General features: G+C 39.1%; 1 protein-coding gene across 1 annotated transcript in view; it reads left to right on the top strand.

The window, feature by feature from the left end:
• Positions 1-21,234, top strand: part of Hmcn1 (hemicentin 1) — a 429,789-nt gene that overhangs the window by 387,421 nt on the left and 21,134 nt on the right. The window contains exons 87-100 of the mRNA XM_051185954.1: positions 403-672; positions 1,137-1,307; positions 1,428-1,598; positions 6,225-6,395; positions 6,769-6,939; positions 7,353-7,523; positions 7,672-7,842; positions 9,969-10,118; positions 10,672-10,809; positions 11,889-12,010; positions 12,692-12,929; positions 18,668-18,730; positions 19,819-19,938; positions 20,331-20,465. Coding sequence (XP_051041911.1) covers positions 403-672; positions 1,137-1,307; positions 1,428-1,598; positions 6,225-6,395; positions 6,769-6,939; positions 7,353-7,523; positions 7,672-7,842; positions 9,969-10,118; positions 10,672-10,809; positions 11,889-12,010; positions 12,692-12,929; positions 18,668-18,730; positions 19,819-19,938; positions 20,331-20,465 — 2,262 coding nt within the window. The remainder of the gene's footprint in view (positions 1-402; positions 673-1,136; positions 1,308-1,427; positions 1,599-6,224; positions 6,396-6,768; positions 6,940-7,352; positions 7,524-7,671; positions 7,843-9,968; positions 10,119-10,671; positions 10,810-11,888; positions 12,011-12,691; positions 12,930-18,667; positions 18,731-19,818; positions 19,939-20,330; positions 20,466-21,234) is intronic.

Raw genomic sequence — 21,234 nt, 5'->3', positions numbered from 1 at the left:
CCACTTTGCTTGCCTACATCTCGATTTTGACATATTTGTTTTATACTTGTTTTATATATTTTTCTGTGGTTATAGCTGAATCTACCTGTCATCTAGGCCTGCTTATGTTAGTGTCTCACAGATACCTCAAGGTCAATGTCCTAAAAATAAAACACAAATCACCACCCACTCCCTACTGCCTCCCATCAGAGCTTTTCTCTCATCTGCATGTGATTGAATTATCCAAACCCACACCTTATTTGTCCAATTCAAAATCCACATGCATCATCTCTTCTATTTAGTCCATAGTACTCAATATCAAAGCACTATCATTCTTTTTAAAATAAAACCACCACATCTTATAAGAGAAAATATTAATATATCCCCTTAACAACTAAGAGCCACTATCTACTTTCCTTACAGGTCCTCCCATTATCACTCTTGAGCCAATGGAAACTATTGTGGATGCTGGTAGCAGAGTCATATTGGACTGTCAAGCAATGGGTGAACCTCAGCCAACCATCACATGGTCCCGCCAAGGGCACCCCATTCCCTTGGATAACCGACTTACCATGCTATCCAACAGCTCCTTATACATCACTGCTGCTCGCAAGGAAGATACCTCTGAATATGAATGTGTTGCCCGAAACTTGATGGGCTCTGTCCTTGTCAGAGTGCCTGTCATAGTCCAAGGTGAGTGGGAAACAGAACCCAAGATAGCTCAGATTCCTTGTCTCCTTCTAGCTCATCAACTAATGAGTTAAAACAACACAGATTAGTCTCCAAATGCCGTACTAATAATTCAGAATCCTAAAGTACATTTTCATCCAAAATTAAGCAAAAATTTCAGAAAGTGATGTGTATATATATATATATATGTATATGTATATATAAAGATTAAACAATATACAAGTTTTTTTGTCTCTTATTTTTCCCTTAGCCATGACCACATGAGTCAGCAGAGGTGTGGAGAGGAAATTTAATTGCTTAAGTTATTTTCTTATTTCTAGATACTAATTTTACCCCTAAAAGAAAGCTTCCATAGCTGCTCCCCAGAAATCACAGTCAACTCTACACCCAGTATGTAACTTCAATGAAATGAGACTTACATACTTTCACTTGCAAACCTGAGACAACATGCAATGTTTTATTTGCAGTGCATGGTGGGTTTTCACTGTGGTCTGCCTGGAGATCCTGCAGTGTCACCTGTGGAAAAGGCATCCAAAAGAGGAGCAGACTGTGCAACAACCCACTTCCAGCCAATGGTGGAAGGCCATGCCAAGGGTCAGATTCAGAAACACGACAGTGTCAAAATAAGTTGTGTCCAGGTATACTCCTGAAAGTGTTTAATAGATTCAGACTCCTGTTTCTTGCCTTTGGGCTGCCCCCTGGGTTAGTGCTTGCCATTTGAATTCACCTGATGGTGTAATGGTTTCACCTTCCTATAGTGGATGGTCACTGGTCAGAATGGAGTTTCTGGGAAGAATGCACAAGAAGCTGTGGGCATGGCAATCAAACCAGGACCAGAACTTGCAGTAACCCATCAGCTCAGCATGGCGGGCGGCCATGTGAGGGGCATGCTGTGGAAATCATCATGTGTAACATTAGGCCATGCCCAGGTAAGGACCCACCAGTGCCACCAGCCAAGCTTGTGTACATTAATTCCTTTCCTGGAGTTAATATCTTTTCATTTTGAAAAGATATTATGGCTTCGAGCTTTGGGAATACACTCACTGTCTGTGTTCTTTTCCTACTTCATGAAGAACCTTGTGAAGAAATGACTGTGTTGCAGGAAAGTATCTCCTTTTACAGAACAGGAAGGTAGTTCTGACTTGGTGTATTTTTAGTCATGCACAGAAATTTAAGTATATACTAACTCATAAACATGAAAGGCACTGGGAACTGCAGGTGCCATCTAGTCATCCTTTTTCAAGTGAGAAAATGAGCTGAGGGAGGTTAAATGTTTTCCCAGGACAGTGGCTAATGGTAAGGAGCGTGCTTGAAGCTTCCTATCTGTCATCTTACTCTTCTACCTTGTCAATGAGCTCCATACCAGATGCTTGGTACTCCTGTTGTTGCTGACGTCATATTACATGTCTCTTTCAGATTCAAGTGACAGAATCAAACTTAAATAAACAGAGAATTCGTTTCTCAGATATAGTCAAATGCAATGTTTTGGCCAATGCTGCTACTGGTGTGTTTCCATCTCTGATCTCCACTGACCTTCCCTTTGGCTTAATTATCCATTAAATTATTCCCATGTGTGGAAATAATGACCACAGGCAACTAGTGGCTAGCAGAGACCTTGTAGTCTCAGACCTCAGAGGGAAAAATTTCCTCTCTCTGAGATTCATTTCAGCTTTTGAGAAATAACTGTGTTTTGAGTTTAATTTTGTCACATGTTTTTGTCTTAACTGAACTAAATCTAGGAGATGGACACTCTGGTGGCAGCTTGGATGACACGGTCATGTAGGTAGTCAAGGGGTGCTGGGTCAAGAAGTCATTGTTGTAAGGACCATGTAGGAGAGAGGAAGGACTGACTAGTCAGAACTCATTCATTCAATCTAGTCTCTAGACAGTGTCTATTATGTACTCTCATTTGAAATTCTAAGCACTTGATTGGATAGAATATAAAACATTCTTTTGATGATGAAGAGACTATTAAGTAGAGTAATTTTTAATATTGATAAGCATACTGAATAAACTCAAAAGAGAGCATTGGTGGAGCGAAACAGAGAGAATAATAAAAAAGATAAAGATCTCTCAAAATGAGACAGTCAGTGAATTGTGTATTTTATCTTGTTGTTTTGGGTGACCAGGCTAAGACACCCCTTGGGGGAGGGAGGAGAAGACACAGAACCAAAGACTTGGGCACCAGGAGTCAGTGAGTAGCAGAGCATGCTGCAAACTTGTTTATTCAGGAAGTTAGACCTGCCACTGTACCCCCTCCCAAGGTCCCATTAGCTCAGGCAGCTGCCTCTGCTGTGTTGTTCTTTCCTCGTTGGTATCTCTGAGTCAGGTGTTTCTCTGGGAGTTGAGGCAGGCTTGGTGTCTTGGCTCAGAAAGGAAGTGCCTGTCGCATATGCACAAGCTGGCCTGGACACCAGGGACAGGGTGATTGTGGCTTGGGTTGGCTGACCCGAGTTTCTCTTACATCTTGTCATGAACATGAAGAAAAAAATCAGAAAACAATGGGAATTTATAATTCACTCATTAACTAAGACTGCACAGTTAGCAAAGGAAATTGAATGTTTGAACCCAGGCTGCTATGATTCCCAAGGCTATTTGCACGGATCTGGGGTACTTCACCAGAAGTTTGGTTTTATTTCTATTGTATTTAAAAAACAAATTTCTGATATGCGCATGGTGAAGCATGCCTATAATCTTCCCAAAAAATAAACAGACATCAGACAAGCAAAGCCCCTGCCCTGGAGTCTTTAATTTGAGTAAAAAGCCAAGTATTTGCTTAGTCTCTAAAGGAGTGACATGATTTTAAAGCAAAAGTAAATATGAATACCTAATTAGAGGATTTGCTTGCCATTGTCATCTTGGGAGATTATATAATGAAAGTCTGAAGGATGTTTGTAACTGTGTTAAAATAAATGTCAGCCTTTCTCTCCATGATTGGTAACTATTTATTTACTATTATTTTGCTCACTGTTTTATTGATTTACTACTGTGGGGGGGGGTCCTTAGTTATTCCACAGTCTATAAACCAATTAAATTTAACTATAGTTTGGACACGCTGTTAGACACACAATGGGTCAAGAAGTCGTTGTTGTAAGGACCATGTAGGAGAGAGGAAGGACTGACTAGTCCTTTGAGACACACAATGAATAAGGGCCATGTCTCTTCTCAACAGAGTGCTTAGTGATGCTACCTCGGGGTAGAAGTCAACCATGGAGGCATTAGGATACCACAAAAGCTAACAGGTGCTACTATTTCCCCTTATAGTATGTATGTGTGGGGATGTTTTACAACTAGATTAACATTGCATCAGCCTTTCATCCCCTAGTGTTGACATCCATTTAATTATTTCTTGCATCTGTTACTCATATGTTTCTCATAAAATACTGATTTTTTCTGTTGTATCTGGTACAGCTGTTATTATTTTTATCACAAAGAACTGTTTATTATTTCTTTATTGACTTATATCAATACAGACTCATTATTCAATAGTGTAATGACTCAAGTAGGAGTTTTAGAATACACCATTAATTTATCTATTGTTACATTAAAAATATCCTGGATTTGGTTTCAGAAGATTCAATGCACCCTAAGTACTGAAGCTCAATACACAGAAGCCAAGCCACTAGTCCAGGACTGCACAGCCCATAAGGGTGGAGCACCTTCTGACCCCAGGTCCTCTCTAGAGTGGCTACTCATAGCCCAGGCCTATGCTGCTCTTCACAGACCATCCACCTATTACAACAAATGCATTTACTGTATTTTGAATTCCTCTTTAGCAATCCTTCTCTATTTCTAGTTTCTTTGTGAATTGACTTGGATATTTAGGAAGTTTATGGAATCTTCATGATTTTGTGTGCTTTTTCTAGTTTACATTTCCTTCCTTCCTTCTTTCCTTCCTTCCTTTTATTTAGTTTATCTGTCTATATAAAAGAAGTTTTCAATTCCACTCCATCTTATGTCATAAAAGTCAATCTATTTGTGAATTAAATATTAAATTCAAACCATTTTCAAAGGAAGTTTCAAACCTCTATTTGTGTAGAGGAGAAATAAGAAAGGCATTACATAAATAAATGACAACCAACCCTAGCCTCCACTAATAATGCATCTTTATGTTGTCAGAGGTTTGCACTTTGGTCAATGAACTCCTTGAAATTAAACTGTGTTGGGCTGGAGAGGTGGCTCAGAGGTGAAGAGCACTGACTGCTCTTCCAGAGGTCCTGAGTTCAATTCCTAGCACCCACATGGTGGCTTGCAATCACCTGTAATGAGAGCTGGTGCCATCCAGAACACTGTATACATAGTAAATAATCTTTAAAAAAGAAATTATACTGTATTAAAATCACTGGGCCTGCAGAATGTATAAAGTGATAATACAGTCGATACGTGAGCACTATGAACAGTACAGACTCAGCATGGCTGCTACAAATGCTCCCTCCCAGCTTCTTAAGGTTAGTTGACTATTGTCTAGGAACAAATCCTTGTTGAGTACAGTAGGTTCATGTGGTTGTGTTTGCCTCTGTCTACAAAACAAGAGAATAAGTAGTCACCTTTATCAGAAAATGCAAGATATTTTAATATTTCCTTTAAATCAGAAAAATGAAAATCTCATTGATTTTAATTTTGCAGTTTCTTAGAAGTAGTGTTGAGAATACTTAGATTCAAGTCTGAACCCCACTTTTGGTTTATATCTTGGTAAAGCTAGTGACAGAGGAAGCATATTTTACGAGCTCTTTAGGGAAATTTTCATCTGATACTGATTCTTGCATAAGGGAAAACCACAGCACTGATTCTCAGCCCATGCACCTGGTAGGAAGCGGTGGGCTGTTCTAGTCCTGAGGTCTGATGCTGTAATGTGTGGTCTACCAAAAGGAAGTTCTTAATTGCGCTCCTTGGAAACTACTGGTCAGTTTTGCTTCTGTTGTTTAGCAAATAGGTGAGTGTGTTATTCAGAATTCTAATTGATGCACATTATGTAATGGAGAAAACTGTTCAAAGACTTAGACCTGTACAAAGCATTCTATTGTCAAATCCAAGAACATGCCTGAGCGAGAAGCCAGACCACATTTAGAGATGCACTCTTGCATTTTGGGTCCAAAATAGCATTGCTGAAAATTTCTTGTTACCTACAGTGTATCTCGATCTGTTAGATGTTACATAGACTTGATTAAAAGGTTCTGGTCTCTTCCACCATCCCTAGAGTACCAAATGTACACAAATGCTTAGTTAGCTAGGACTTGAACACTCAGGTCCTGTTTACATATGGTTGCTCGATTAAATTTGATTTTAATAAAATAGCCTCCTTTGAATAATTATCAGCATTTATTTTGGCACCCATTTGGCCTTCTGAGTGTCCCTGAACACAATTCCCTCTGAAAACTAAACATGCGAAAAGGGGAACACATTAGTTATACTTCTTTTGGTTCCATTTTAGTTATTTTAGATCGTGGGGTTATTTTTTTTTTTTTTTAGCTAACTATGGAGTTAATTTATTTGCATAAATTTGTTCTTTAAATAAATGTGGTTCTGTGACTTAAAACTGCTTTTGTTGTTTGTAGTTAATGGATTGTGGAGTGTTTGGCAGCCTTGGAGTGCGTGCAGCAAAAGTTGTGGAAAAGGCAGTCAGACAAGAACAAGACTTTGCAACAACCCGCCACCATCATTTGGTGGGGCCTACTGCAGTGGAGCAGAAACCCAGGTGCAAGTCTGCAGTGAGAGACACTGTCCAGGTGAGACGAGTAGAGTTAACACACTTAGCTCATAACATCTGCCACTCATCCCACAGTGTTATTCACCCAAACTAGCGATGGTTTGCCCTGGTTATATAATTTAATTTATTTTTATGTTTGTGGTGTGTGTGTGTGTGTGGTGTGTGGCACATGTGTGGGTACCTGTAAAAGCCCAAAGAAGGGGCCAGATGTGCTACATTCATAGGCAGTTGTGAGCCACCCAACATGGGTGCTGAGAACCAATGTAAGGTTCTCTGGAAGAGCTGCATGCACTTCACATCTTAGCCATCTCTCCAGCCAGACCCTATGATTATTTTTTAAGATGATCAATTAAAGGTAGTAACTAAGCTCATACGGTTTTCTGTTAATACAGTTGACGGCAAGTGGGCGACTTGGGCCAGTTGGAGTGCCTGCACTGTGTCCTGTGGAGGAGGTACCAGGAAGAGAACCAGGGACTGTTCTGACCCAGTGCCACAGTATGGAGGAAGCAAGTGTGAGGGAAGCGATGTCCAGAGTGACTTTTGCAATAGTGACCCTTGTCCAAGTGAGTGTTGGACAGAGTGAGTGGGTGCCATTTCCTTCAAGCTTTGTTATGGCTCCAAACCTTAAAGTTATAGTATTTTATTGCTTGTTCTTTGACCTTTAATTTAAGATGCCAATGTGCTATTTGGTTTACTGTGTTCTGAATGTTAGTCTCTGCTCAGCTAGAATGGGCCTGTGTCTCCCATATCACCTCTAGTTCATGGGATAGTGTAAATAAAATATCAGAGCATTTGAAGAGAATCTCATAATTATTAGAATGCAAATGTCCTGCTTTGGAAAGTTATCTATTCATTGATTTGTCATGCTTCTGTTTATTTCTTGAAGGGTTTTCCTTCATTTGGGGATGAACATCGCGGTTTCTTTTACCTCTCATTTTTAGAGCTCTGTTTCATGTTAAATTATTTCATGTTGTAGCTCATGGTAATTGGAGCCCTTGGAGTGGCTGGGGAATTTGCAGCCGGACTTGCAGTGGAGGGCAGATGCGAAGGTACCGCACATGTGACAACCCACGTCCCTCCAATGGAGGAAGAGCCTGTGGTGGGTCAGATACCCAGATCCAGAGGTGCAACACCGATATGTGTCCTGGTGAGCTTCTTAATTTCAGTCTGTGGGAAGAGTGAAGCTTTTACTTAGTGATCACTGCTGCAGCCCTGTCACTTACGTATCAAGAGTGTCCTAAGGGAAGATTTTAAAACTGATTCACTAATATTGAACATTCCATTCTTGTTCACAGTGGATGGAAGTTGGGGAACATGGCATAGTTGGAGCCACTGTTCTGTGTCTTGTGGAGGAGGGGAAAGGATGCGGAAAAGGCTATGTGACAATCCAGTGCCATCTAAAAGTGGTCGTTCCTGTCCAGGAGATGCCACCCAGGTCTCCAGATGCAATGCACAGGCATGTCCAGGTAAGGAAGTGAGTGGTGCTTTGGCAGGACCATGGCTAGCACAAGTGTAGAGTTCATGAAAACAGAAAAAGGTACCATTTGGACCCCCACAATGAATAAAGTAGTGCCAGCTCTGTGAGATACATAAAAGAAAAGTGTGCCCCCCATAATAGTGCTTACAGCTGGGTTTGGTCTCTGTTTGCTCCTTTGGGGCTTCTTTGTGTCAGCGGATATATTTCTAAAGATTATAAGGACACCACCATTGAAAGCTCCATATGGCTGATGGGAAGATACTTTTGAATCTTACAAAGCTTTAACATTTTCTTCAGAAATAAAATGTCCCTGAAAAATCATGAAGGACCCATTTGACAGGGTGAGAATGATTTATGCTGAGTGGTTTTTAAATATAAGTAGACAAAACAAAAGGCCAAGTAAACATGCTCTATCTGTACACAAATGGTCATGGAGGATTTTGAGACTCCTTCTGAAGCAAGAGAACAGTTCTGGCTTCAGATCATCTGTTTCATCATCCAGGTAGATAGACAGTTTGAGTCATGGAGTCCAACAAGATTTCAAGGAACCCTACCAGGTAGCCCAATTGAGGAAACATCTGTTCATTCTTGGGACACAGGCTACTCAGTTAAAATAGAAGCTATGCTTGTCAGTAATCATTCCAAAAATTGTATTATAATCCTGGTCCCTCTCCTGTCATCTCTGTTTCTCCTGCTTAGGACCATGGGAAGAGGGACTTTTCATATTTTACTTTAATCAAATTGTTTTGGTATGAATTTTACAATGATGCCAAAATTCTATTTCTTCACATTTTCTTAAGTTAATCATTGTCTGATAGATATATACAATAATGAATGCTATAGTTATAGCTCAAGGCTGCTGAGTCTCCACCTCTATGGAAACTAATGCACACATACAGGCTTATATACATACATACATACATGTGCATGCACATGCATGAGAACGGAGGCACACATGTACACACACACACGTATACACACAGTAATCTAGACTGGCCAATATACCATATTATTCTGGCAGTGGCCTGCAAGAAGTATTAGATGATATTTTGTTGGTGAGCTCTTATCCTGTTTTAAAGAAGGAAACAATAGATAGAAAAATATGGGTTTATATTATTAAGAATAGTGACTAGTTCTACAGTTATGTTTAATTTCTTCCACCTCCATAACTTTGTAGATTTTACCAGTATGTCTCCAAGTTTCTGCCCTCACCCTTTGCTACTTCCATGTTGTTTTTCTGCGTTCTCCATAATTGTATGGGATTCTTCAGTACAAAGAGATTTTAAGTATTGTCACTACAAAAATAGTTATATGAGGTGACAAATATGATAATTAGTTCATTTCACCTTTCTCCTTAATGTACACATATTTTAAAACAACACATTATCCACAATAAACATAAATAATTTTAAAGTATTGATTTAAGTAAATAAATGTCTCCACTCCAAAACACATTTTTTTATTTTGTTTTTTGTTTGTTTGTTTTTCGAGACAGGGTTTCTTTGTATTGCTTTGGAGCCTGTCCTGGAACTAGCTCTGTAGACCAAGCTGGCCTCAAACTCACAGAGATCTGCCTGCTTCTGCCTCCCAAGTGCTGGGATTATCAAAAAACACATTTTAAAGGCAAGAAATTAATGTATTTAGTCCTCTCTCTCTCTAGACCTGTAATGATGGTAGAACTACATTATTTCTCTGAACTTTGTTTACCCAGTCAGCAAACTGTGTGGATCAAAAGAGTTAATGCATATGAAATGTTTACTGCCACATGTGACTTTCTCTGTAAACTCACTGTAGTCATGGTTTCATCACCATCGGCAAACACATGCTTTACTTGGACTGTGGAAATGGACATACTGTATTCTTTGGCTTAAGAAATAATACTATGATGTTCACAGATTGAAAGAATACTAGATTTATGGGGATAATGGGTGTTATGTGAAAGTGGAATGTTTTAAAAGCCTGTTAAGTTTGCTTTCAAATTTGGATGCTCTAGGGCTCTTTTGATGTCTGAGAAAAGATTTGTAGGATCTTTGAGCCCTGGCTTTCCTTTCCCTCATGTAATGTTGATGGAATTGATTCCTTATCCAGGAATGATTTTTTTCCTTCCCCCAATAGGTGGACCCCAGCGAGCCAGAGGGAGTGTTATTGGGAATATTAATGATGTTGAGTTTGGAATTGCTTTCCTCGATGCCACAGTAACAGATAGCCCCAACTCTGATACAAGAATAATACAGGCCAAGATTACCAATGTGCCTCGAAGTCTTGGTGAGTCACATCATTTATAAAAAATTTGAGAAACTTATTTATATACATTATATTAATTAATTAGCTATTATTTATTTGTGTATGCATTCATATGTGTACCATGGTGTCTACATGGAGGTGAAAGAGAAGCTTATGGGAACCAGCTCTCTCCCTCCCACCACATGGGTCCCAGAAACTGAACTCAGGTCACCAAGCACCTCAATTCACTGAGCCATCTCACCTACCTTCATAAACTTCTTTAAAATTTATCTTACCACTTTCACCCAAAGAGTCTAAAGGATGAAACCTTAAGTCATTGATATAATACATTGTTTGTCCTTATCCCAAGGAGAAAAGAACTGGTTGGAGAGAAAATAACATTTATGAAAATGTTATATTAAAACCAGTATTTTGATATCTAGCATATGCTAGTTAAAAAAAAAAAAAAAAGATGCACAGAAATGTATTGACTTGTATTAGTCAACATTAGCATCCACCCTTGTGAGTGATGTACTGCAACCATAATTGACTATAAATATTTTTCTCTGTAACCTTGTTTATCTTTTTCTTTTAGGTCCAGCAATGAGAAAGATCATTTCTATCCTAAATCCCATTTACTGGACAACAGCAAAAGAAATAGGAGAAGCAGTGAATGGTTTTACCCTCACAAACGCAGTCTTCAAACGAGAGACCCAAGTAGAATTTGCAACTGGTTAGTGTCAGATGACTGTACTATTGTACTAGATAGATGATAGATAGATAGATACAGACAGACAGACAGACAGATAGAGACAAAGATATAGATACATATATTAGATACAGATAGATCACTATAAAGTTTGGTGACTAAGGAAAATATGGTGCATGCTCCCACAAAATGTCATTACAAATTTTTGGTGCTCATTACATAAATAATATAAAAACTAATTTTATATGATTCTGTCAGTGGATACTAATACAAGGTCTGAAAGGGACCATGTGTTATCAAACAATAATAACTTTATGACCCAATGACTTCTTTCTCTTCCTTTCTGTGCCTTTTTCTTTAAACCTTAGAGAGTATTTAAGCATAAATTACAAAGGAGAACCACTCTCATCAATTCAAGCCTTGTCTTTAACCATGAGTCAACTCATTTATTTCTCTTATGGTGATTCTCTACGTAACAGATGAAAGCAAAGCCAAGCACACTAATGCTTTCTGCTCAGTTTCTGTCCTAATCACTGGGCATTAGCAGTTTGGGGCCCTTCCTGTGTACACAGGGTTCATACAAAGCTCTGTTTCAGCCTCCTTGGAGTAGGCCAGTCTCGGGATTAACCATTGAGGAAGAATGATGAGCGAGGGAGCTTCTCTTTTACCAATGTTTAATCAGAATGGAGGACAGGCCAGCCTTTTTATATCAGTCCACTTACGAAGATGCCATGTTGCTGAAGCTCTGGCAAAAGCAAAAGCTAGGCCTGTGGGCATTGCTGGTCCCTGATACAGTTGCCATATCATAAACAGAAATGTTGTAGGAATGCTTGATTATAGCTTGAGTGTGTAAAATATGGTATCTTCTTTGTAATCAAATGCTACACTTTTGTGACATAAGAAAGAATTTTGGAAGACAGTTCAACAAGGCTGACTTTTTGACAGGGAATCATTGTACTGATTTAATTCTCTTACACGTTCATTCACATTTGAAGTAACACTATTATATTAGATCAACATTCTACATGCTTTCACAAACCATATATATAATAATAACTGCTATTATATTATTGCTGTGGAAATGAATGCAATGTGGTTCCCAGGAGAGGTCTTGCGGATGACACACGTGGCTCGGGGATTGGATTCTGACGGTGCTTTGCTACTTGATGTCATTGTGAGTGGCTATGTTCTGCAGCTTCAGTCCCCTGCTGAAGTCAGTGTAAAGGTAACGTGTTACAAGATCTCCACGGTTATTAGTGCAGCCATGAGGAGGAGGACAAGCCCTGTAGACAGAGCCCCAGAGTCTCAGGTTCTTACTGTTTGCTCTAGAGATCAGTAACTACCCCCACAGAACCATAAATAACCATCTGCTCTTTGCTTGAAAATCTCCAGGGGATCAACTTTTAAATCTCTCTGAGTGTTTTTATTACCTAGTGTATCAGAGCCAGAGTAGCTGCTGTGCTGATTTAAGCCACTTGTTAAGTTTACTTCTGGAAAAGAGACTAGAGGTCTATAATAAGTTTTTGTGTGCCATCAATAAAGAGGGGGAGGAGGAAAAGGAAGGGAAATGATGTAATTATATTATAATTTCAAAAAATATTAACTTGAAAGAAATGGAAAAAAATCCTCTGTGAGCTTACCAAGTAGAGAAATAGTCTTCATACAACTTGCTTTATTCATGACCTACAACTTCAGTATCTTGTGAAACCACAAAGTGTGACAATAAATTACAAGAAAAAAGAATCAACCTAGGAGCTGTTTGCAGAACACTACTATGCAATTGCAGTGTCATTCAGAATTCCATTGTTAATCTCTAAGACTTTTCCTCCTTCCTCACAGTGCACCTCAGAGTGTGCCACACAAAAAATGCCAAGTGCCATGTTGACCCTCAAATCCTTTTCCTTAGGATTACACAGAAGACTACATCCAAACAGGACCTGGGCAACTGTACGCTTACTCAACCAGGCTCTTCACCATCGATGGCATCAGTGTCCCCTACACATGGAACCACACCATTTTCTATGATCAGACCTGGGGGAAAATGCCTTTCTTAGTAGAAACACTTCACGCATCTTCTGTGGAGTCTGACTACAACCAACTAGAAGAAACACTGGGCTTTAAAATCCATGCTTCAATTTCCAAAGGTAATATGATCAAAGAAAGATCCAAAGATCTATGCTGCCATCATGATCTTTCTTTCTTTAGTATTTAGTATTTTTTAGTACTTTTATTAATTTAGTATTTTTATATGAATTTGGTGTTTTGCTGTGGATGTTGGTTCCCCTAGAACTGGAGTTACAGACAGGTGTGAGATGCCATGTGGGTACTGGGAATTGAACCCCAGTCCTCTGGAAGAGCAGCCAATGCTCTTAACCACTGAGTCGTCTTTCCAGTCCCTTATCTTGTTCTTTTTAAAAGGATAAAGAAAGGTGCCTTGAAGCCATTCAGAATAGTACTATGAAGGCCCAGACCTAACATGCTAGAGTTAGGTTTTCCTTGTGTGCACCCTTCTTTGTTTTTGTTGTAGCTAAGTCCAGGGTATAGATTGTTCAGTTCCATTTAGTTTACTAGGATGCCTCATCATAGAACCTGGCAGAATCGCTGTTCTAGTCCATATTCCTGGAGAGGAATAAAATATATATTATCCACCTGTATAATTTTTCTTTAGATAATAAAGTCCATTTTTGAATAATGTAATTATCAGTGAGATTTTAATTCCTGAAATATGATGTAAAGTAGGTCACAACCTAAGTCAATCAGAGATTTTCAGATTCTTGAAGCCTCTTTCTTTTTAAGTGCTCTATTGTCTTTGAGTATATTGATGTTGTCACTCAGTGAATCCCCACTAGCATGGATCAAGGTGAGATTCAATGCAGAGAAAATAGGAAGTATAAAAGAATTCATACTGACATGCCTTAACAGCAACTTAGGATGTAGACTGATGTGGCCATAAAATTTATTCCCCACACCAAGACTCTCATGAGAAAAAGGGTGATACTGTAGTGACACTTTTCCAGGGGGAAAAAAAAACACCTAGGTAAATGTGGCTTCCAAAAGCTGTGGTGCAATAGATACAATTCTATTATTTCTCATTCCTGGAAACTACCATGTAATACATCATTTCTGAACTGCTCTCTATTTTCTAAAGACAGTCCCACGCTGCCAGGGACTGCCTGGCAGTGTGGGACTGTCTAGAAACCCCGGTGTTGTGCATTTGTTTGAAGTGTTTGGTCCCCAGGGCTCCTTCTCAGCCTTCAGCCCCTGCAGCTGTCAGTCCCATATTCTGTGGCATTTTGAGGGATTTTCATTGGTGTGTCTGTGTGTGTGTGTGTGTGTGTGTGTGTGTGTGTGAGAGAGAGAGAGAGAGAGAGAGAGAGAGAGAGAGAGAGAGAGAGAGAGAGAGAGAGACTCCATTGTTCTTTTTTAATATAAAGATATCTTCATGTCCAGGTAGAATGTTTTCTATGTTTTCCTTTCCATGTGAGTTAGACTTAGCTCTCCTCTACCGCATGACAAACATGGGCTATTCCACATTTCCTTCACTTGGCAGCTTTCCTCGGTTGTTAGACAATAGCAATCTGTTTGTGACAGATTGCAAAGCCCTTTCTTGATCACAAACTTTGTAGAGGAATAAACCATGTTGTCTCACCAAAATGTTGGACATGCCTTGGAAGAACTAAAGTTATTGCTGAAATAAGCATATATACCTCTACATGTTAAGGCTTAAACATTAAATACTAAACCTAAAGCCATGTGAGATTGTTACTGAGCAATCTGGGTCCAAGTGTACAGGCCAACACATTGAAAGACATTTAAATTTTGTTGCAGTCCTTGCATGTGTAATTCTGTGGTGTATGAGTTATATTTGAAAGATATGCTCTGTGAATTTCAAATTATGTACCCACAGTTTCTCAGTAACCACTAGAGGGCAAGCTTGCATGCTTGGTTTACAATTTTTTTTTTTTTTTTAATCCATAGATCTTTATTCTAAGATGAGGACTAGGCTAGCTGGGAAAATTAAAATTATAATTAAAATTTTGTTTAGTTCTTTTGGGCTGTTGTTTTAGTATTTATTTTTTGATAATTTTTTAATTTATATTTGAAACAAGCTTGTTTTCCATGTCAATCCCAGTTCCTGCACCCTGTTCCCTGTTCCCCTGTTCCCTCTACCAACCCCCATCCCATTCCCTTTCTGCTTCCCAGGGAGAGTGAGGCCTTCCATGGGAGATCTTCAAAGCCTGTCATATCATTTGGAGCAGGGCCCAGGCCCTCCACCATGTGTCTAGGCTGAGGGAGTATCCCTCTATTTGGAATGGGCTCCCAAAGTCCACTCTTATACTAGGGATAAATACTGATCTGCTAATAGAGGCCCCATAGACTGCCTACCCAATCCTCCTAACTGACACCCACATTCAGAGGGTCTGGGTCTGTTCTATGCTGGTTTCCCAGATGTCAGACTGGAGTCCATTCAGCTTACTACATTCATCTTAGAGTTTAATATTGATAGCAGGATACAAGATAAACTCAAAAAAATCAGTAGCCCTACTGTTTTTCAGACGTCAAAGAGACAAAGAAAGAAATCAGAGAAACATAAAGCCACAAGCAACATAAAGTATCTTGGTATAATGCTTACCAAACAAATAAAAGACCTATATAATAAGAACTTTGTGGCTCTCAAGAAAGAAATTAAAGAAGATACCAGAAAATGGAAAGATCTCTCATGCTCTTGGATAGGTAGGATAAATAGTAAAAATGGCAATCTTGCCAAAAGCAATCTACAAATTCCATGCAATCCCCATTAAAATCCTACCACAATTCTTCACTGACCTTGAAAGTATAATAATCAACTTTATATGGAAAAACAAAGACCCAGGATAGCCAAAACAACCCTATACAATAAAAGAACTTCAGGAGGCATCACCATTCCTGACTTTAAGCTCTACTACAGAGCTATAGTTCTGAAAACAGCCTGGTATTGGCATAAAAATAGAAAGGCAGACCAATGGAATCAAATTTAAAATCCTGATACTAACCCACACACCTATGAACACCTGATTTTTGACAAAACAGCCAAAATTATACAATGGGTGAAGACAGCATCTTCAACAAATGGTGCTGGCACAATTGGATGATGGTGTGTAGAAGACTGCAGATAGACCCATGTCTATCGCCATGCACAAAACTTAAGTCCAAATGGATTAAAGACCTCAACATCAATCCAGCCACATTGAACCTCTTAGAAGAGAAAGTAGGAGGTACCCTTGAACAAATTGGTATAGGAGACCGCTTCCTGAACATAACTCCAGGGTCACAAACACTGAGAGAAACAATTAATAAATGGGACCTCTTCAAACTTAGAAGTTTCTGTAAGGCAAAGGACACAGTGGACAAGACCAAACGGCAGCCCACAGACTGGGAAAAGATTTTCACCAATCCTATATCCGACAAAGGGCTGATCTCCAAAATATACAAAGAACTCGAGAAACTGGTTTACAAATTTTTATGTTCAAAATCTGTCCTAACAAAATCCCAGAAATGTCCCAATGTAACTATCAAACAGGTTTCACCTTGTGTTCTTTGTAATAGAAAAATAATCAATAAGCATTCTAGAAGTCAGATATGACATGTAAACCATGGCATTTTTAATAATCTCTTAAAGAATCATGGAAATAATTTTCAAGAAATAGTTAATTCATTCTTTTTCCTAAAAGTTGGTGAGTGTCAGTCATGTACTAGACACCGTTGAAAGTTAACCAAGTGAAGAGAATGTTTGTGGTGTAATAATTGATTGAAGAGCAGTATGCAATGTGATAAAGCCTGCATTTTCCACACCTGGGCGATTGTATGGAAATGGTCACACTATTAAAAATAAATTTACTTGTTTTTTCCTTGACAATTACAAAAGCAAATCAAAGGATCTACTGTGTGTGTGTGTGTGTGTATGTGTGTGTCTATGTGTGTGTGTCTGTCTGTCTGTCTGTCTGCAGTACATACTTTCAAAGCTTCTATAATTGCAGCCTCCTTACATCAAAGTCTTTCGGAGCAAGGAACAAGTGGTCAGGACTTTCCTATACATTGCAGAATTGTTGAAACCTGTCCCTGGTCCTTTCTCACTCACTGGGCTTTTCTTTTTAAGAATTTTCCACTAGGAACTCCCTTATATTCATCTGGACTGGCCTTACACAGTATGTTCCTGCCTTACCCTTTCAGGTGCTAGAATTAAAGGCATGTGCCACCACACCCAGCTCCATGCACTGCATTTTAAAGTCCTCTTCATCATGATAACATACAAGGAATCTCCTCCCAAATGCTGCCTAATGAAAAATATCTCTCCCAATTATATCCAAAAATGCAAAGCCTTTATATTATAATAATGAATTATGTTTCTATGACATGATTTTTTCACAAGTATACCTCCCAACATGGTACCTTTCAAACATACTGGTTAAGTTAAAGAACGTAGGAACAAATGAATAACTGAACATAAATTGTAATAGGCAATTCAGCAGTTTAAAGTCAAAGGGACTTACTTCATGAAGCTTTTACTCTTAAGCAGCTTATAAATTGTTACTCATCTGAAAACTAAGTATCATAACAACAGTAAAGGATGGCCAGAGGTTTGAATGAAAGAAGCAGATAGTAACCTTTAAGCCAGTGGTTCTCAACATGTGGGTCAGGACTCATTTGGGGGTTAAATGACCCTTTCACAGGGGTCACCTAAGACCACTGGAAAACACAGATATTTACAGTACAATTTGTAACAGTAGCAAAATTAGAGTCATGAAATAATAAAATAATGTTATGGGAGCCACCACAACATGAGGAACTGTATTAAAGTGTTGTAGGTGGATCTTTCTCTGTCCCACCAGCCTGCTCCCAAATAACCACATGGAGACTTATTATTAATTATGAAAGCTCGGCTGATAGCTTTGGCTTGTTTCTCACTAGCTCTTATAACTTAAATTAACCCATCTCTATGAATTTACATACTGCCACATCTCATGGCTCGTTACATGCTTCCTCTATGTCTCCTCATGAATCCCTTCTTCTTCCCAGAGTCCTCTCTGCCCCCAAAATCCTGCCTTGGTTTTGGTTGTTCAGCTTTTTATTAAACCAATCAGGGTGACACATATTCACAGTGTACAGAAAGTTTATTCCACAATGAGGTTGCAGCATTAGGAAGGCTGAGAATCACTGCAAGCCATCATGTAATACATGCCCCGGATGCTGTTCTCCAGCCACATTATTCCCATTCCCTCACTTATGCTTTGAATGCTCTTGGGAAAGAGATTCTCTCAATGACCTTTTTCCTGATATCTACTTTAAATTTGTTCTAGCTCAACCTGTCCATTGCCCTTGCTTCAGTTGCTCAGAACAGGAAAAGAGTCACGCACAAGAATTTCAGCCAAGATTATCAATATTGCAAATGGAGAAGACCCTCCTCTTCCCAAAAAGGAGGCTCTTGCCTATAATGCTGATTTTTCACAAAGGCAAAGAATTGCAGTTGTCTGTACAGAGCATCCTTCCTCCTTCGTGAAGTGTACCGGTGTCCGGGGCAACAGGATGCACCTGAAGCTGTGCCTGGCACACAATTATCTTGGGTTCCCTTTAGTTATTATGGAATAACTTGTTTTGTTTTCTGTTTATTCCTGTATATAACTTACAGGGGAAATGTGCTCCAGTGTCAATTTGCTAGCAGTCTCTGTACTAGTTCATTTAATTCTTGGTTGAAAAAAAATGAAGTTCTCCATTCTTGTTTGCTTCCAACACTGTTTTCTTTGTTTCTTCTCTGATGTATCTTCCCAGTGAAGGGTGTACAGGGATGAAAGAGGGTGCCAGTGTTCTAACAGGCTAATTAATTGTACTTTTCTCCCTTCAATAGGAGATCGCAGCAACCAGTGCCCCTCTGGCTTCACCTTAGACTCAGTGGGACCCTTTTGTGCTGGTAAGTATAGTAGAGAATTAAATATTTTCATTTCACAATAGTGTTATCAGTGGTTATCTTTCCTTTACATTTATTTATTTAGTGTGAAAAGGGCATGTGGTGGTTCATGACAAAGCCAAAGGAAATTTGACCCAGGGATCAAACTTGGGTCATCAGGCTTAATAGTAAGCACCTTTACCTTGGTTCAACTAATAATTATCTTTTAATAGACTACTGCTGCCATTTCATAGGTATTGAATCATCACAGCTGTCTACAAATACCCCACTTGATAACTAAGAAATCGAGAGAAGTTAAATGAACTCCTGAAGGTTGCCTAGCATCAAGTGGCAAGCTACATTTGAGGTTAAGTGGGATGACAGAGCCCATGTGCCTTCAATTTGGCCACAGTCTAGTGTATCAGAGATGGTGACCAAGTACAAAATGGAGTGAACAGAGAAAATTAATCTCCCTCCAGTGGCTCAATGGGTGTGAGCCAACAGAAACTCACCTAACTGCAGAACTGCCCAGTTTTGGGACAACGTAGGATAGAGGGCCCACAAGTAACTATGAATCCAGCTTTGTCATACAGACACCCTTGCAAGAGACTCCCTCTCAAGAAGTCTCAGCTTAGTAAATGGCTGAGGATTTCATATTGGCATGCATCGTGCTGCTCTTCCACTTACCTGCATCATGTAGTGGGCTGCATTCAAGTCTCATCTCTGGCAGTAATAGCCTTAGTGATCTTGAGCATTCACTTAACCTCTGTTCTCCAGATTTGTCATGCAAATTAGAATAGTTTCTTAAAATTTCTGTCTCTGAAGAATGCTTTGGAGAGTGAGTTGCAACTGCTAAGGATAGTTTAGGCTGCAGTAAATATAAATGTACTTTAGCTATCGTTTTTGTTGTAGAATAAAAAAATCTAAATACGTGCTAGCTATTGGCAATAACTTTGGGCCTTCATGTTAATTTCTCCTTAGCAATTCCTTCCTATGTCACTTAGCATGCTTTCTGTTATATTTGATCCAATCCCTAGGCATCTAGACATGATTATTTTTGCTAGGAAGCAGGAGTTGTGCCTACTGATGGGCCTTTCTGTTTCTTCTTTTAGATGAAGATGAATGCGCAGTTGGGAATCCCTGCTCCCATACCTGCCACAATGTCATAGGAGCCTATTACTGTTCCTGCCCCAAAGGCCTTACCATAGCTGCAGATGGAAGAGTCTGCCAAGGTAGTCTCAACACCAAAGCAATGGCCAAGACAGCATTGCCTAGAAAGAAGCGCTGCAACAAACAGATAAGGCCTATGAAAGAGAATACTGGCCAGTCATTGCCTTTATAAGGGCACCCAGAAATTAGGTATCCCTGGGATAGCTCACTGAAAATCTCAGACAAACAATTCACTTGTTAAAAGTCACCTTATTTATAAATAGTCTTATCCAATCATGGAGCTGTGATTGTGTTACCTTTCTAACTCACTTTAAAATAACTCAACCAAAAAATTCAATCTTTCTTATTCTTTAGTGTTTTCAAATATCTTATGGTTTCTAGTCCCTGTTTTGCAGCAAGTTCTTAAGTTAATTGTTTTGAACTCACTTCAATGTCATGGCTCCTTCTGTTGTAGACATTGATGAGTGTGCTTTGGGTGGACATAACTGTCATGCTGGTCAGGACTGTGACAATACCATTGGATCCTATCGCTGTGTGGTCCATTGTGGAGCAGGCTTCCGAAGAACTTCTGATGGGCTCAGCTGTCAAGGTATAACATGTGTGTTTCTTTATGTGCTATGCACACATATGTGTATGTGTATTTACGTGTGTGGGTGTACAGTTGGCTGTGTACAGGTGTACATGTGTGGAGCCAAGTGGTTGGATCATCGATCTCTTCAACCCTTATTTGTTTACTGTCTCCATAGTGTTTCTTTGTCTAGAATGTTATATTGCCAGAATTCTAGAATGTTGTATTGGTAGAATTCTTCAGTGTATAGTCTTTGATAGGCTTCTATTTTTTTTGCTTAGTTAAGATCCTTCATGGCTCTTTATGTAACTTCATAGTACATTTCTTTTAGGGCCAAGTTATTTGCCATTATGTGACTGTTTCACACTTTAACTACTGAAAGACCCCAAGGTTTTGGAAATTACTAGCAAAGCTGATGTTAGGATGTTTCACAGAGGCAAAAACAGTAGATCCCAAACTACAATGTAGGAAGAAAAGGGGATGTCTCCTCTACATCATCAGCCAGTGTGCAGGATTGAGAATATGAAGCTATAAAAAAATCATGTATAACTTGTGATGTGATTAGAAAACAAAGAAGAACTTAAAAAGTAGATATATAAGTATACACATATAAGAGATATATTATTCATTTCTGGTTGTTAATGGCATTTGCCTTCGCTGGCAAGCAATGTAAAAAGAGATGGGAGCATACACCAAAAAAGGTATCTTCAAGTATTTTGTCATGTATATGTGCTTATATAAGTTAACAAGCTGTGTCTTCCAAGACCTAAATAAGAAGATTGCAAATAGA

Source organism: Phodopus roborovskii, unplaced genomic scaffold (genome assembly GCF_943737965.1).
Source record: "Phodopus roborovskii unplaced genomic scaffold, PHOROB, whole genome shotgun sequence".
Taxonomy (NCBI): domain Eukaryota; kingdom Metazoa; phylum Chordata; class Mammalia; order Rodentia; family Cricetidae; genus Phodopus; species Phodopus roborovskii.
The sequence above is the reverse complement of the archived record's forward strand: the minus strand, read 5'-3'. Positions and strand labels throughout refer to the sequence as shown.